Below are 18334 nucleotides of genomic sequence, written 5' to 3' on the forward strand. Positions count from 1 at the left end.
AGAGGAGCACACCTGAACCACCACAAGACTGACCTCGGCAAGGACGACACTGGGAAGAACCAGAAAGACCTTTACAGGAACGGCAGAGATTCATCTTAGAGCTCCCTGGATCCACAGCTGGATCAGCAGCCCTGCCCTAAACTCATTCTGAAGGTTGTGGCCTAAAAAGAATAAAAAACCCAACACGGCACCTGAGCTTCAGTTAAATTGCATGGGCCTCCTAGGACGCTCTGGCCTCTCAAAGGCATTAACTCTAGCCTGAAAGGAGGACCCTGGGCTGTGCTTTTCATACAGGTTGGGGTTGAATTTCATACTATCATAATGCATATGGGAAAATAATGCCATGAGTTCACAAAGACGACCCATGCCTGCACGCAGGCATTGGCCAATGACCTTGGAGGAGCTCAATTTTGAAAACTACTTGTTCCCTGAGGGTAAACAGCAGGCTTCTATTGAGATTAAGTGAGGCTAATAAAGGGATTATTTATTACAAGGTAATAAGACTCGGGGAGCCTCAGGCCGGAATTCTATTTTACCCCCACATAATCTACCACGCTCCCTCCCCACCTCCCCCCACCACAAGAAGTAGTCACCTTCCCAATGACACACATAGGTCCATTTCTTTCCTCTTGCTTGCTTTCAGGCGCAGCAATGGAAAGTTTTATCCTAACGCACCCACTTCAATCTAAAAAAACACTAGTGAAAAATTCCAAACACCATCATAAATACAAAAGAGAAGACATATTCCAAAAAGCCTAAAAAACTATTCTATTCATGGTTATCTGGGTGTGGGGTATTTTTCATAAAGTTCAGGACGGTCACAAGGAGAGGTTGCTAAACAGCTTAGAAACCTGTTGGACTGGACACGCTGGGATACTTGGAGGAGCAACTGCCCTCTTTGCACGAACCTAAATGGGTTTAACCCCAGACATGCACTGGGGCTTTGTGGACATTTCAAACCCAGGCACAGAGGAATATAGGAAACGGGCTAGCTCTTAAAGGTAGGTCAGATACATAGTCAAGAGACTTTGTATTGACCATTTACATTTTTAATGCAAAAAGTTCTTACATTTATGCTATAACCAAATGAGCTTTGCCTCAACTAGATTCTGTAAACCCTACAAGTTCATGGAATATTGGTAATTTTTCAGTCTCTACGTCTAAATTTTGAGGTGTCTGGTCCTGGCAGATTTCTCATCCATTGCTAGCATTGTATAATGTGTAGGAGCGTGCAGACAAACAGAAGCAAAAATTCAAGTACAGCAACCTCTCCAGCAAAGGCAAGAGGTCTTAGCAAGAGCTGTTCTACCCCCCACCCTATCCTCTGAGACAAGGGCTAACGCAGAGCCCGGAATAAATGTTATTACCTAGAATCTTATTGCTTACGGGCAACACATCAGAAAGAACACCTGGAAATCTGCTCTGGGGACTGACCACTGACCAGTTTATCATACATACATGTATATATATATATAATATATACCATAACCAGATGAGAAGAGGGGACAATTAAAGCTTGGATTTGGTGTAACATTACAGATCAAATGCCCCAAACAGCTCTCAACCTGCTCGTTTTTGTTCTTTCTCCATGTGTGAACTGTGTTATGAAAGGAAGTTCACTGTTCAAAATATATTCCTCTACAATACTACAATGCAAACCAACATCACTCAGAACATGAATCTGTATACAGCACATGTAATAAATATTTTTTAAAAACTATTTACAACATTATTTCTTGTGAACATTTAGATGAGAGCAAAGTTTACTTTTTCCTGCAAAGGTTAAAAAAGTTTCGACTGTCTAGTTCAGTGCTAAATTCCCTGGCACCTAGTTACCCATTCACATTTCATCTTAAAATCAGATTTGCTAACAAACAGTATCTTAGAAAAAACATTCTCCAGCATCACTGTTCAAGTGTCTTCCTCATTTGTTTAGAAAAGACAAAGGGAGGCCATAAGTAAATAGGCAAATTATGGTTCAACTGGATGACACAAATGCCTGTGTGTCCAGTCCCAAGCTCCCCGCAGGCCTGGAGCTACAGTTCTCAGGCCAGCTGGCCAGCTGGCCAGAAAGAGAATTGTGGCTCAGACAGGGGTGCCCAGGAATGGGGCACAGGGAAGAGGAACACAATGGGAAAGCATTGGTTCCGTTACATCTACGGGGACTGAATTGCAGATCAGGACTCCTGAGAAGTAACGCTGCAAAGCTGCATACATCTTAGAGCAAACAGCCTCATTCTGTACCATCGGTTATAGGTGGGGCTGACCCACATCTGTGCGGAGGCTTGTGAGACAGATAGGGGGTGGGGGAGGAGGAGGTGACGGCTGTGAGCTAAGGTGCTCAGCACTGTCAAGGTGCAGGAGGAAACAAGCTTATCTCCCCTGGTTTAAGAGAGTGGGAACAGGTGTCTTTCCTGAAGGTGAGAAAGACTAAAATACATCTTAATGCTTTCTTTAGGCAACCAGTGGTTTCTCCATATCCCACAGGTATAGGTTTGGATTTCCTTGGGGTTACAACAAAGGCTCGTCTCCCTGCACAGGCTATTGAAATGTACAGTAGAATGGGCCAACTGCATATATAAGGAGTGGGTGGCTTGAGATAAGTCCCGATGCCATGGCTGGCACAGCCGACCCCATCGTGGGAGACCCACTTTGTTCTGGGATGGGGTGACAGTGGGGAATGTGCTCAGGTTCCCGATGCAGTTGTGTCTGCCCCAGTACAGTGAGGGCTTCAAGGTTTCACCCTTCTGCCTCCATGATGTTGTTTGGGGGTTCAGTGGCTGAGCATGGGAGCTGGGGAGGATGGGTTTTCTAGAAAGAACACTTTTTTGGAAAGCCCTTTTGACAGTTTCTGTTTGTTAAAATAATACTTTCTATAGAAGCATTTGAACAGGAAAATACCACTATTTACACAGTGAAATAAATTTCACAGTGGTGTGTATAAATATGTATTATATATATGTATTTGAAATCATAGTCACACACTCTCCTAGAGCTATTAAGAATGCAGAAATCACTGGTGAAACTAACAACTTTAAGCTATAGGGCTCTAAAACTCATCCCTACCTGTGGTATAAATATACAAAATTATGCAAATCTTGTTTGTACAGCATCTTTTCCACAAACTAGCTCCCAAATTCTACAGCGTTAGCTACAAGATGACATGAAGGGTAGATTACAGAAAACAACTTGAGTGAGAAAGTTGGTAAGCTGAATAGCATTTGGACCCAATGGCTAAATATACGAAAGTCAGTCATGAAATGCTTCTAATATGACACACACCTGTTCAGTGAAGCACTCGAAAGGTAGGTGGCTTCCCAGAGAAGGTGCCTCCTGGAAGGGGGCTGGGAGCAGAAGAGGGAAGAGGCAAGGTGCCAAAGGTGGGGCCTTTGAGGTGAGCTAGGCCTGACCAGGCAGGAGTGGGTTTCGCTGGCCAGGCTGGAGAGCCCTGAACTTCAGTCTAAAGCTGCTGGTGTGCTGACAAGGTGCCATTGACATGCTGGTATTTTTAAGAGAGTTGAGAATGGGGGATCTGGAATGAGGTTCAAACAGGCAAAGACCAGCCATGTATGTTCACAAGTAATGACCAAAGCTTGGGAAGTGATAAACTTGCAAACATACTATACACAAATACACTGTATGGTTTCTGGGGGTGAAACCAACACGGCCTGTACCTGCTGGGAGGGGCTGTATTCTAGGCTTTTGAGTTCATGAGTAAACCCATTTGTGTTGAGCACTGCTGTCGAGGAATGTCATTCCATGAGAGTCAAGTTCACCCTGACTCATAAACATGAAGACAATCGTAGTACTTTTAGTTTAAAAGACTTTGTACTTTTCACTTTAACTTGGTATTCTGGTAGATCAGATTGAATGCCCACAATTCAACAAATATTCAATCCACAAAGGGAGATGTGTTCTTTAATACACGAATATTATTTAGGAATAATGTGGGACAGCAGCTGTGTGCTAAGATGAACAGGCAAGAAATGGTAACACCTAAAAGGAAAGAAATGTTGCAGTGCTGGACTACATGAAAAAAATACATTTGTGCCTAACTGACCACACAATTTGATCTTGAATGACATATTGCAAGGATCGGGCAAGGATCAGTAAACCTTTTCTGAAAAGGGTCAGGTATTAAATAGTTTATATTTTAGGCTATGTGGGCCACATAGGGTCTCTTTTTCTTTAAAACATAACCCATTATACCTTGTTCAATGCATTCCTCCAATCTCTGGCATCTTACACAACCATGGCCAAGTTGGATCTTTTTTAATGATCAATCTACTTCCATGTGGCTTGCCTACTGAGCACTTCGTGTTAAACGGAATCGTCCCACGCAGGTGAAAGAGCCTCTGTCACCGTGCTTGCCGGCCCCTCTGAGCACTGACGTAAACCACCAGGGCTCTGGGAAAAGGATCAAAGGGAAGGTATTGCAAGGAAATAGCCAGCTTTGGCTCAAACTAGAGGCAAACAAGCATAAGCAAGGATGCCTGCAAAGTGCCCCAGGTGATTCCCTGGGTCCTCAGTACAGCACGGCGAGGCCTGAGCCGGGAGCAGCATCAGAGAGCTCTGGGGTTTTGCCTCAGCAGGACTTAACATCTTTAAGGGAAGGAGGTCAGACCTTTGTGTCTTCCAGCCCACCCACTGTAGATGACAGCAGTAAGCTCTCATGTTTCAAGGGATGAGTTGTATCAAAGGTTGTCTCAACAGGCTTCCCAAAATTCTGCTAGTTTTAACTACAGTAATCTTTTTGTTCTTTTTTTCCTGAAAAGGACTTGGGAGCAAGCCTGGGGCAAGGTACACAATGCTGGGATGTGAGGACTGCCTGGCGGATGCCTGAAACAGACATGACTCCATACTTGGAAAAATTTCAGTATTTCAGTGGATATCAAGCCATAAGAAGATAAAAACTCATAGTAAAGAATTCAAATGATAATTATCTGTTTCAAAACATACGAAACAGTCATTGTTTTAGAGCCACAGACAAAATTCTATCAATCCTTCATTTTGATAAAAAGCATAGAAACGGATCCTTGAGTTTTGGGGAGGGAGAAGACAACACCTTGGAAGTTAACTGGATTTAATCTAAAGATATCACCCATAACTTCTCAGTCGCATTCAGGTTAAATATGCTCCAATTTTCTATTATTCTTTCTAAAGCACTTCAAGCCTCTATTTTTCCGTTGTTGGCTTGCTTTTAATGTAATTATTTTGAAAGAAGAGTGTGTGACTGAAAAAAATATCAGTGTCAATATATTTTCCTAGAAGCTGGTCAGAACTATGATACAATAAACAACGATTTGGGTTTGTGATTGGCCTTTTTTCCCCCTCTGTGAAAAGGCTTTTCATATCTAAATGTAAGGTTCAGAAAACTGAACATCCACCTAACGAAGTCTCAACTAACTTTGAAAGAAACAAAATCTCGGCTCACTTGATTAGTAATAAACAAGAAGTGAAGCCAGAGTCAAGTCTATGATAAAAAATGAATGAAAGGAGAGGCCCAGGCTACATACTTTTAGAACTCCAAATTCCTATTTGCTCATGGATTCTGACTCTAGAGGCTAAAGGTGATGGGTGATTCTAATAGGATGTGAGGCTAAGGCAGTTCAGGTTTCAGGAGACGGTATTTGATGTGCTGTGGCAACATGTCTCTTTCGTAGCAAGAAAAAATAAAGACGTAAAAAGAACAAAACTGAGGTAAGATAAGGAGGAAGGAAAAGAGGACAGAGAGAAGAGCCAGAAGAAAGGAGAAGATAAACCAGTGAAGTTTTTTTTTTCCCTTGAAAAAAGATTCTTCTCTCAAGCATGGGTCAACAAACTTTTTCTCAAAGATCCAAGTAGTAAATATTTTAGGCTTTGTGGGCCATGTGGTCTCTGCTACAGATACTCAACTCTGCTATAAATACATACAGCCGTAGATAATACCTAAATGAATGGGTATGGCTGTGTTCCAATACACATTTACAAAAGCATGACCAGCCCACAGTTTGCAGAGCAGTGAAGGATCATCTGTAGGCCAAATGAGAGCCTGCATGGGCTGACCTGAAACCATAACGAACAGGCAGTTGGGGCACCCTTGGCCAGCACCTGGGGAGATTCCAGTTCTGTCCCAGGGAAAGTGACCAGATACCAGACTCGCCGAAGGTGACACTACAGCATCTCCAGCTTGCCTCATATGGCACGTTGGCCTTTCCTTCTTGGCTCTTAGGCCCACTGCTCAATAGGCAAGCTGCCCACAAATGACAGTGACAGCTTCAGTCTTCACTACAGAATTCATCCCAAGGGAGAAGAGTCCAAACTTCAATTCAAAATGACTGTCATGACGTGATGTGTTTACTGATGACCTATCTGAACTGTGAGGAATTCACCTGCATAGTCTCGTGATGCCCAGAGGACCCCATTAGAAGAACCACATTTGTGAAGTGATGACTAACTACACCTCTTCCATCTATACTACACAGGAACAAGAAGGCATGAAACCCATGGCCTAAGATTATTTTTAAATAAGGCTTGTGTAGAAGTCTTTAATGAAGTGCAGATACAACAGAACTGGCCTACCAAAGGGAGCCAAGGGACTAGCAACTTCCTGTTAACAAACAGGACTAACATTTGCATATATGTAGCCTCACAAGCAGAACAAAGGTTCATGGCCTTCCTGCTGTGCTGCAAGACTGTTAACATGTCTGCACCAGTGCCAGGGGCGAGGCTCTGGACCCTGACCAAGGGTGTAGACTCCAGGTGGTTCCTCCAAACCTGGGGAGCCTCAGCGGGTAGAAAATGGGAGATGGAAAAGGGCCTCCTGAAGAGGGCTCAGCTCTGGGGAGCTATGGTGGCGCTTCAGTGACTGCTTTCCAGGCATCTTCCAGCTCCCCCAGAAGCTCAGAGGGAATACTGATGTTCTCTAGTCATCAACGTCAGCTCCAAAAGTCACTTCTCTGAGTACAGGCCCAGGAGCTGAATTCCTTTTAAATTTGGAATCCAGAAGGTAGGACAGACTGCCTTTGCATCCGGTGCAAGCCACACTGTGACGATGGCTACAGAAAGGGGGTCTAGCAAGGAGGGGAGATCAAGGGGAGTCTTGAGTCAGAACCAAGTCTAGGCTTGGAGGTGTCTGAGAGACAGGCTTGCCAGCATCTGTTGTAAGTGTAAATGGGCCTTCTAGAGTTGGACCTCAAGTCTGCTTTTTTCCTTTCTTCTATTAGTAAAGTTAACTGAATCAGCAAAAGTGAGATTCAATAAATATAATTCTAAACTTTTAAGTGTCTTACTGATGTAGAATCCCAGTCTATTTAAATGTAGTCTGTTATAAAGTGTAAGTTGATTTTAAAGATGATCCACTGCATTGGTAGGTATATAAAATAAATAGATGCACATTGATATCTTTTCTCCAATGCTGTCTAGAATGAGAGAGAAGGCTATGATCTTGAAGTGATAAGCTTTTAACAATGAAAAAGAAATGAGAAAAGGAATGGAATGGATTATAACCTGCAGCTGGAAAAGTGCCACCTACCTCCAGCCTGGCATCTCTCCCTAACCTAACCCAAGCACCCTTACAAGGTACTCTGTATGCAGCTAAGGGGCACCTTGAACGTATGTACAGGGATCAGCATACCTGACGTGGGCAAACCTCCACTGTTAAAGTCACCACAAAAACTATCCAGTGACGACTCTATGAAAAGATTTTTTTAAAAACTTTAAAACCACTTACATAGATTAAATGAACCTACTTAAAACACGTTAATGCTTCTGTGCAACTTAATGCTGAGGAAGGTTGCCAACACACACACTCAGCAGTTTCATTAATATAGGTAGCTCTGGAATGGCCAAGGTCAAAGATACAAAAAAGAAAAAAAGACTCATGGGATAGAGGAGACACTGGAGGAAAAAAAAAAAGGCTTCTTTGAAGATAGTAAGCTTCGCTATCTGCAGAACTCAACACCGTGCTCAGTTTCCCATGAATCAAACACTTTTTTCTAATCCTATCCAATCTGCAGAAGTTTTCATTATATATAGCAAAACTTTAATAGAATGGGTAGAAAACTTGTTTTATCATGAACTGAATGAACTAATGCATGAAAACAGGTACATCTGGGTTTATCCAAACAGATTTCAAGCAATAGGGATGGAACATCTTTTAATAAAAAGGATGGAGTAGCAGCTGTCCATACGAGCCTATTTTGGGGACAGAGCATGTCACAGAAGCTGGCTGAAGCTTTAGCGACCAAGACTTATTGGCAGAGTGGCCCAATGGAGATGCCGAGTACACACTGTGTTATAATAGAGCAATGTTATAGGCACCAAGGTAAAGCCAATACACTCATCTCAGGTCTCAAACAGCATCAGTTACAAATATTGCAGCTCTTGCTTTTGACCCATGGAACAGAGCCTGACATGATAGAGGCCATTGTGATTCTATAAGCATTAACTACTAGTATGATGTTAATCCATCAGAAAGGGCATCTACTCTAACCATGTACATTTCACACTGGAATACCAGCTGAGCATCAGCTCCTGGTACTGGGGTATGTGTGGGCACACAATGAGATGTTGGTGCTACTTTCTCCAACTGAAACGCTGCTCTGACCTTTTTATAATTCTGAGTCTGGTGCCATAGTGATTTGGGGAATGCTCATAGAGACCCTAGGCTGTATTTAAGCCATCTGGCCTATGCTAATTACTCAGCTCACGAACACCCTATCACACTGCATGGAGAAGAAAGAATTTTACTGTAGAACTGGGGGAATGGGAGACATTTGTGGCTTTATAACCACATGCAAATACCCCCAAACACACACACACTCTTTTAAACTTTCCTATTACTGAAAATAACATTTTGGCTTTCTTTGAATACAGAAGTAACCAAGACCAGAAAAATAATTAGAATGGTCACTCTTATCCCATTGTCAAATTACGGCAAAAAGACATTAGCTTTTTTTTTTTTCCCCTCCCAAAGTTGGATGAAAACCTCATTAGTGTGCTAGCAAGCGTGCAAGATCAAAAATGAAAAGGATGGGAAGAATCAGTAATGCAAATAGTTTGGGGGATGTGAATAATTTTCAGAGCTCATAAATCAATATTAACACCTTGTGACACATTTTTTTTGTCCCCTGGGCACGTAATTTAGAATACATTTCCTCAAATGACAAAAGATCAGAGATAAGTGACCAACAAGGAATATGAATTTTTTGAAAGGGGTAACAGAAGTATTAATCTTTTATAATAATTATAAATTCCCTCTGCATTCTCCACATACTGTAAAAATGATTTGGTTTAGCTTTCAAATATCGTTTAAACAAGACAGAGGGAAGTTCACTGCTGGGGTTTGCAAAGAGGAGCCTCTGTTCGTGTACTGACACTGCAGGGTGGCTGCTGAAAAGCTATTTTTATGTGCATGATGGTGGTCTTCTTGGCTACAGTACAAGTGCTTGTGCATCAAGTATAAAATACAAGCCTTTAATCACATAGATCAGCTTTTTAGCTTTTGTAAATTTAAAAACAAAAAGGATAAATAAGGCACTGTACTTTTAAAAACTAAAACTGCTTGGTTCCAAGTTTAAAACCCAAGGAACAACCAGAATATAATATATAACTTCCCTTACTCAGCCTCAGAGAAAGACTCTGCAAGTTCCCTTCTCCATCTGAGACGCACTTTCTGACATCTTAAATTGTGGTGTTCTCCATTAACTGCAGATTTGAAAGGCTTGATAAGCTTATAAAAGCAGATTTAGTTAATGCAAAATAAAGAGTTACTTCTATAGAACAGTTTTAACTCTGGGCTACCGCCCTGCCAATCACTTTGCATCCAACCGCCTTCGTTTGCTGTGGGAAGAGTCCAGCTTTGCCTTCAGCTTCCGCTTTCTCTGGGCTGCACTGTTCTCTGGGGTTTTCGTCGAGGGTCTGGCCCGAGTCTTTCCACTGCTCTGCTTTCTATTTGTGGCTTTCTGTGGCCTGGAAGAGGACTCACCTGCCCCTTTTTGCTTTGCAGATTTTGTCACCAGATCCGAGGCAGAGGGCTGGGTAGGTCTTTTGTTTGCATTCTCTTTTTCTTTCCTGGAGGGCGGGCAGCTCTTCCCCGGTGACTTTTTAGGGATCTTCACTTTATTCTCTTTTGAAGACGTCTTTTTGGGCAGCTGGCTGCTTCTGTCCCTTGTGGCTGGCTTCTTGGCAGCAGAGATTCTGGTGGACCCATCAACATGCCTTTCTTTGCTGGCCTTCATCGCAGGCCCCTTGTCCTTCCTGTCCTGAGTGCTGCCGCCTTCTGTCCTCTTGCGTTTATTCTGAACCTCTGCTTTTGACAAGACCTCAGGCACCTGCTTCCCTTTCCTTGCCTTCGTTCCATTGGTGCTCTTGGGCTTAATGGGAAACCCATCTGCACCGACTTGCAGGGCGAGCTTGGGGGACATCAGAGGGTTGATGCACACACTCTTGCAACTCTGTTTGCTTTCCACAGCCGGACCAAATGGGCTTTCGACTTTCTCGTTCTTGATCAAACGCTGCTGGGCTCTGAGCTTTCCTCGAATGTTGGAGTATTTTCTAAGGATGCGGGTACTGGCTGGGGTCGGTGAGTTGGTAGGAGGATGGCTGCTTCTACCTTCCTTGACCTCCTCTACACTCTCTTCAGGACTGGGGCTGAGGCTCATGTCACTGCCATCCTCTGGCTCCACTTGGTCGGGACTCTCTCGAAATTTAGCCCAGAGCTTCTGTGTTTTCCAATTGTTCTTGGCAGGAGTAGCTCCGGGAAATTTCTTCAAGTGTTTTTTCAAGCGTTCGGCCTGTAGTGAACTGGGGTACAGGCTGGAAGGAGGGTACTTCTGAAGAGGGTGCTTGATGGGTGGGATGTCACCTGGAAGACGAGTATTGAGCTTCTTCACAATGACCAGAGACCGGGTTTCAGTTGTCTCTAAGAACCACTTACAAACATTAGATAATTTAAAGTTTGTCATAAACAGCATCTGAACAGGAGAAAACTTCTGAACCTCCAGTGAACCCCGACATTTCCGTGACCTTTTCTTGCTTTTCCAAATCTCCTTCAGCTTATCAGACTTGTTCCTTGCCCTTGGTGTTGGCTGGGCTTCTTTCTCCAGCTGGATCCAGCCCTTCTGAACTTTCATGTACTGGGCATTGAAGTTGGCAATGAGCTCTTGGTTCTCCTCCTCAGCACACCATTCCACAAACTTCGGCTGCTCGTCTACCACAGTGTCCACGTCACCCTCATCTACGGGATCTCCACTCTCAGAAGCTGCGTTTTCCTTTGGGACTGGGTTTCCTTGTGCTGCTTCCTTTTCGGAAGTCACTTTTACAGTATCCAAGGAGTCCAGACAATGAGTGTGTCTTAGGTTGTAGGTGGAGGAGGTCAGTCTTGTAAGCCTCGGGGCCCATTTTGGGGGCACTGCAGTGTCATCATTTCCACTACTTGATGATCCCAGTGTGCTAGACGGCACGTCATCACTATCGCCATCTTTATGCTGGCTGTCGGCATTGTCTATTTCATTCACGGCCTCCTCCGTCTCCTGCGCAGGAACAGGTTCTGGCTTCCCCTGTGATTGCTCTGGGAAAGTATAAGGAATGCTTTCAGAGGGCTCTTGAGTACTGTTCTCACCTAATTTAGACTGAACATAGATTTCCAGTTTCTCTCCAGGCAGGGGCTGGCCAACTGTGGCTAAGGGATCACTGCTGGGGAACATACTTCCTTCTTCCCCCTTGACTTCTTTCACCAGCATGTTTTTAAAAGTCTGCCTGGTGATCACCCCACCCCCTTCAACCTCCTGCTCAGCATCTTTCTCAGGGGTGTTTTCGTTGACAATTGGGTTTTCAGTGTTTTCCGCAGCTTTTGTATGGAAGCCTTCAGTCAGGAAGCTCTCGGGTGTTGTCCCAACAGGGTACCCTTCTTTTTTAGAGCGTTTTGCAGCAGAACTTTTAGAAACCTTAACGTCAGCACAAGGAGAGGAAGAATCTGAACTTTGATTTTTTAGGCACCTCTCGGCAGAGGAAGAATCTGCAAGTTGACTTCTGAGACATCTATCAGAGGCCTCAGGGAATTTTCTACCTTTTTTCTTCTTGTCCAGATTCTCTTCAGGTGACTCGGTGTTTCGATCGCATGCATCTTTTTCTGAAGGATGTTTTACATCACCATCCTCTCCCTCTAATTTTCCTGTACCACCTGCTGCCTCACTTTCCTCAATTTCACTGGGGTTTTCATTTGTCAAACTGCTGCTTTCCTTCGGGAGTGGGTCGGTATCTAGGTCCTGAGTGTCTTCGGTCTCAGCCTCAGTAGCAACACTTGGCTCTTCCTCGGCCTTTCCTGGGCTCATGGGAGGATCCAAGCCCGCAGGGGGACTTTGATTTTCTGAACACAGAGGGCTTTCCTCTCTCTCTGCTGTTTCAGGAGGGGAACCAGGCCTGGGAGCAACATCGTCACTGCCTCCCTCAGAAATGCTCTCCGCGGAGGGAAGCAGGGGACAGTCTCGGGGTACACTCATCTCCTCTGTACTCAGTTCAATTGGCTGCTGGTCTCGTTCAGGGGAAGACATCTCACTTCCCATGGGAGCTGAGACCATGGAGCTGCCTTCTGGTGGGTCCTCTTCAGGAAGATGAGCAGGGAGGGGGCACACTGGGCTGGAGGCTACTGTTTCCTTTGATGTGGGGGAGCCACTGGGGTTTGCATTATTCGTCACGGGGCAAACCTCTGGCTCTTGAGATTCCTTTTCAGGTGAAGCATCTCTGTCTCCTTCCATGAGAGGGGTTGTTTCTTTACTAGGTTCTTCAGGCTTGTCTTCTCTGGGATGCTCTACTTCTACTGTAGGTTGAGGTGCTGACATGACAAGGGTCTGCTTGGGAGTGACCACTGCCTCTGATGCCACAGTTGAGCAGCTCGCTTTTTCTTGGGAGTGTAAATTCTTGGCCAGCGTGCGAACAGTTGGCAGCTCACAACAATCGCCATTGAAAAAGTATCCTCGAGTACTCTTTCTGGCTGTTTTCCGAGAGGATAATATTGATCTTTGATTCTCAAAGTGGCATTCTGTTATAGGCTGGCTGATATAAACAACATCACACTGGTTATCATAATCGTTTATCCTCAACCCTGATGCCCTTTTACTTTTCCGAGCTGTCTTAATGGAGGTGGATATCATCTTGGTTCGTGAGTGTCCATTCGATGCTTTGTGTACAGGTGGCATGGGGCTGGGGGCTAACCAACCATCTTTGGAATGATCAAACTGGCCCTTATCACTGGGCTGTAAATGGTAACCCATTTTATTTCTTCCTAGGGAGTGAAGATGGTTCTCTTGCTTTGGCCTTGAATCTTGTTCACATGCCTCTAAGTCCTGGCGTAAAGGTGTTTTTGAGCTACACTGTAAAGCATTCTCTTTGTCAGCAGTTCTAGGTGAATTCCCCATAAACCCTGAGTCCCAAGCCTCTTCTGATAAAGCTTTGAATGAATTTCTTTGCGAAACAATACAGCTGTTGCTCTCCTCATTATTTTCAGCTGCCGCTTTTACTGCAATTAGATTTTCTACTAAAGCTGCGCTCTGCACATGGTCTTTACCATCTTCACATATTTTCACATCTGTGTCTTGCTCCTGTTCAGTGGTCTGCCCCTCCAGGTTCTTAGAGATGCGGTGGAAGTTTAATGAGGAAGAATTCGGTGCAGTGAGGTATCCCAGAGTGGAATTATCCATTGAATTAGGTTTAGTGGTTGGAAGTTCAGAGGAATCTTTCTGGACAATAGTCAGAGTCTTCTCTCTTCCATCTACAGAGTTTGTCTCAGGCGGAGGCTCCTTTAGGGCCTGCTCTGTCAAATGTGGAGGGCTGTGGGAGCCTGCAGAGTCTATGGGCAAGTCTACAGAAGTAGACGACTTCATGTTGAGACACAGAGCATCCTTTTCTGTGTGTCTGGTGCTAAGCTGGGCACAGCCAGCATCGCAGGTGGAGGCGTCCATGGCTCCAGAATCAGAAGACTGCAGGTCCTCGGAGCCGGGCTGAGACTCAGTGTACAGATCGTTCAGAACACGAATAAACTGCTTCTGATGATGTGTGCACAGTTTGACCATAAACTTCTCCAGTGGGGACTTCGACTGATGGTTAGAATGTACTGCTATTGCCTCTGCTGAGTTCTCACTAGACAGACAAAGAGAAAGAAGAAATCAGTATGGTCATTCTCCAAAGAGCCATTTTTACATTATGAAATTCATCAGTGTTACTTATGTTTTATTCTCTGTCCAAAACTGCTTCTCAGAGCCCATATGCTTTTTATTCAATAGATTAGGAGCATCTACTCAATGAAAACATGAGGCCAACCCTATTATATTTTCAATTTTTAGTGACAATTTTTAAGTGATTATTCACAAATAATTTCTATCTTATAAAGGAATATCATTGAAAAGAAGTTTTTCTTCAAAAATTAAAATTTTGGCCACATTATTAACTCCAATTGGCCAACATATATTTTTGTTTTAGGCCTGGGTATTCCTGTTAAATAATCACTGGTTCATAAGTCCGTAACATGGACAAAAATTCAGATATACTATATTAGACGTCTTGGTTTAGAAATACTTAGAGAAATAATGGTTTTAACATGGTTTCTCAGCTTGACCTATTGGCTGGACTTTAGAATTCTGCAAACAGTGATGCAGGAATCCTTCTGACCCTATAGGCCATGGAGGAATAGAGATCAATAATTTTACACTTCAGATATACTGAAAGATGAATGACAAGCAATTTCTTACTCCTAGCCTCTAAATGAGGACACAGATACGAAATCACATTGTAAACCATAAAGCTGTCAATGCAAGGTAGTGGTATTATGGTGCATCAAGTGCCACCTGTTACATTTGCCTAGACCTTTAATAAACATTTTACAGTAATCCACAGGAAGCCAATCCTACATTCAAGAACCCTTTTCAACCATTTCTGTAAATCATCTAGGATAACTCTTAAGATTTAAACAGGACAGTGTGGGCAGGAAAGGATGATACTAGATTGAGGACAGGTTAAAGGCAATTTCCGCTTAGATAGCCAAGTGTTTTCAAGAGCTGCTTTGTGTTTCTGGATGTTGGGATTTTTACTAAGCCCATGCAGTTGATGTGTTCCAGTTTTCTAGAGCTTTATACAACTTCTCAACCTCTCTTCCCTCTCCTAATTCCTTAGGGGACTATTATCTGACTCCTTACGTAACACAGCTAAGTACCAAGGGCAGCTTAATAAATGTGTGCTGAGCAGATGTTGTTTGATAGTATCTCACGTGCTAAGTCGCTTCAGTCGTGTCCGACTTTTTGCGACCCTGTGGACTGTAGCCCACCAGGCTCCCCTGTTCATGGGATTCTCCAGACAAGAATATTGGAGTGGGTTTGATAGTATTTTCCAGCTATTTTTTCTTCCATCTTTGACTTTATCTCCCTGTCATGAGATGCCTTTAAACAAAGGTGTGCCCTGGACAGTCTGCATCAGTCTCCTACCTCTTCACCTTCTTCTGGCCTCTGAAGCCGTGTGGCTTTAGTGGAAAGAGCACAGACTGTGGAATGTGAAAAACCTATATTCTACTTTGGGCTCTGACATTTACCAGCTATAGGATCTTAGGCAAGTTACTTAACCTCTCTGTACCCTGGATTCCTCATCTGTAAGCTGGAACTGAAGCATCAGTATTTCAAAGGATTGTTGTGAGATATTAAACAACATACAAAAAGCACAAAGCACAAAAGAGCAGGTGCTCAATTTTATTTTCTCTGTTCTTGACTCATGGAGATTTTTAAGACCAAGTGGTGAATAAAGCTGAAACACATCTAAGTTCAACACAAAACAGCACCAAGAAACTACTAAACAAATCTGTTGTTTAAACTGTTTTGCAAGAAAAAAGGTTTACTGTGTTTTTATTGTCATAACTAGTAAGAGAGACGCTCTCTTCAGATGTACTATGGGTATCTGAAAAGGCCTGCATTAGACTACAAATTAGAAAAACCAGAAATGTCTTAGAAAATGCCTACCTCAATGTGAAACTCATCACTGAATTGTGGATAAACCAGGAAAAAAGATTATTAGAGAAGTATTATAACAGATGCATAGGGTTGGTGACTTTCATTTTTCATTCTCATGCATTGGAGAAGGAAATGGCAACCAACTCCAGTGTTCTTGCCTGGAGAATCCCAGGGACGGGGGAGCCTGGTGAGCTGCCGTCTATGGGGTTGCACAGGGTCGGACATGACTGAAACGACTTAGCAGCAGCAGCAGCAGCAAGGTTGGTGAACATGTACATGCTGGCCATAGGGCCAAAATCTAACAAAAGAGAAGGAAAGACCAAGAGCAACTGGAAAAAAACCTTATTGAACAGGATACTTATGTGTATTTCTCTGTCTATATACCATCCTTCGGCAAAAGGTTTAAGAAAGGAAATATCTTGAAGGTCAGCAGGAAGAAGCTCCTCCCTTCCTTTAGAGCAGGGGAGACACCTGTGACACCCTTGGGTAAGTGACTGCAAAATCATTTTCAACTCTCGGACTCAATGAGATATACACGGGGACTTAACAAACTCCTCCTGCAAGCTGCAGACTTTGCAGCTCACAGGGAAGTCAGAAGGTCCCTGCTGAAGGACTCCCCCCAGGAGGTTCCTGGTGTCCAGGTCCATCTAGTGTTACTAACTGCTGTTACTCTGTGTTATAGGATATAGTACTGGGAGACACTGGAGAGTAGTCTACCCTTTGCTAGTTGTGTGACTTTGGCCAAAACACTGAATCATTCTATCTTAGTAGAGCACCTGCCCCATCGACCACTTAAGACCGGCGCAAAAGAAAACCTACAGAGTTTACACAAATACCAGTTATCACTATTGTCAGCCAATCACATTAAACATGCTTCAGTGAAAATAACTCAGAGACCAGAAATGTACATTAATACTTTCTTACAACCTCACAAAGTGGATTTTCTAGATAATCAAAGTTTATCCTTCAAGCAACAAACATTAAAAATTTTAAGTATTTTTGGTGGAAGTCTTTATAAAAAATGGTCTCTTCCTCTGAACATAATTTATTCTTTCTTAATGACTCAAGAGTCATTACCATGTACACTAATATTGAAGCTTGGCTATTATTTTTATTATGCTGAACTGAAATATATTGATAGCTGTGGGAGCCACTCAAGTAGGTAAATCTACTGCCTAAATACAAAAAAGTCACAGTGGTAGTCTGTATTTTATTAAAAATCTTTCTTCTGACTGGCTTCCAAGGAGCAGCTGTGTTTAGGAGTCTCATTTTCACCTTTAGTTGAGTATTTCTGCTCACTAGCTGAGAATCCAAATCTCAAGTGCTAGACTGGTGGTACCTTAAGTGAAAACAAACAAGCTCTGAATGAAGGCTAGAGGAAGAGTTTTGTAAGTAAACCACAAAGATTTCTTGACAACTTCAACTGCTCAGAGCCCTTTATTTCTGTTTTTGGCTCTTGGATGTGTTCCTGATGTTTCTGAGATAGGTAGCTACAAATAAGTGGGATATTAACTGCCTTTTCAATGTATCAAAGAATATATTCTAAGTACATTTTAGCAATACAAGAAAGGGGGGGAAAGTTTGACGAAGATCTACGAGAAGGATTAAGAAATATCTTGGCATCTTATTGTAGAAAAGGATGAAGAGATAAATGGTAAAGTCTGTGAAAATCTTCTGGAACTGCTTCATGCCTGCGGCAGTGCTCTGGAAGCAGGATTTGGTGTTCGGAGTTAACAACATGCCTTGAGATTCTTGAAATCAAGGAGTGTGTGTTCAATAAAAGTACAGAGTGCTCTCAAGAAAAACTGAGGAGGCACTTTCTTCTAAAGCGATGCTCAGAGAGAATAAAAAACTGAATAATGATTAATCTACAGATGATACTTAACTTCCTTTATGGTTGTGAAACTTGGATCTCCTGCTGTCCCACATGTCTCAATAATTTAATAGTGATTTAATATTTTATTTACCCCCGACTAATGTAAGATCTTCCAAAGGGTCATACAATCAGCTCTGAAGCAACAATGACCAGGGCAATGTGGCTAGTCCCCAAGGACAAAGCAGACAATCAGACACCTGTTGGTGTTAGCTATTTCTCAGCATTATGGCCGGTGGAAGTGGTGTCTTCACAACTAAGGCATACTGGAGACGCATGGTTAGTACCCACTTGACTAACCTGCAACAATGCAGTACAGGATGTGGAGGTTGAAAAACAGCATCAGCGAGGTGGACACAGACTATCCCAACCTTAAAAGGCATTTACAACAGTGGTTTGGGAACACTCAGGAAATGATGCAAACATAAAAACTGTAAATGGCAACCTTGCTTGTGAGAAAGAGACATTGACAAAGGGCCGTTTTGTGTGT

General features: G+C 43.2%; 1 protein-coding gene across 11 annotated transcripts in view; it reads right to left on the minus strand.

The window, feature by feature from the left end:
* Positions 1-7384: 7384 nt before the first annotated feature.
* Positions 7385-18334, minus strand: part of LCOR (ligand dependent nuclear receptor corepressor) — a 121912-nt gene continuing 110962 nt past the window's right edge. For all 11 annotated transcript variants that reach the window (XM_081550719.1, XM_081550696.1, XM_081550712.1 and 8 more), the window contains one exon: positions 7385-14118. In XM_081550719.1, the coding sequence (XP_081406845.1) occupies positions 9795-14051 (4257 nt within the window). In that variant the 5' untranslated portion in view covers positions 14052-14118 and the 3' untranslated portion in view covers positions 7385-9794. The remainder of the gene's footprint in view (positions 14119-18334) is intronic.

The sequence above is a fragment of the Giraffa tippelskirchi genome, chromosome 2 (assembly GCF_054371585.1).
Source record: "Giraffa tippelskirchi isolate mGirTip1 chromosome 2, T2T-mGirTip1v1.2.pri, whole genome shotgun sequence".
Taxonomy (NCBI): Eukaryota; Metazoa; Chordata; class Mammalia; order Artiodactyla; family Giraffidae; genus Giraffa; species Giraffa tippelskirchi.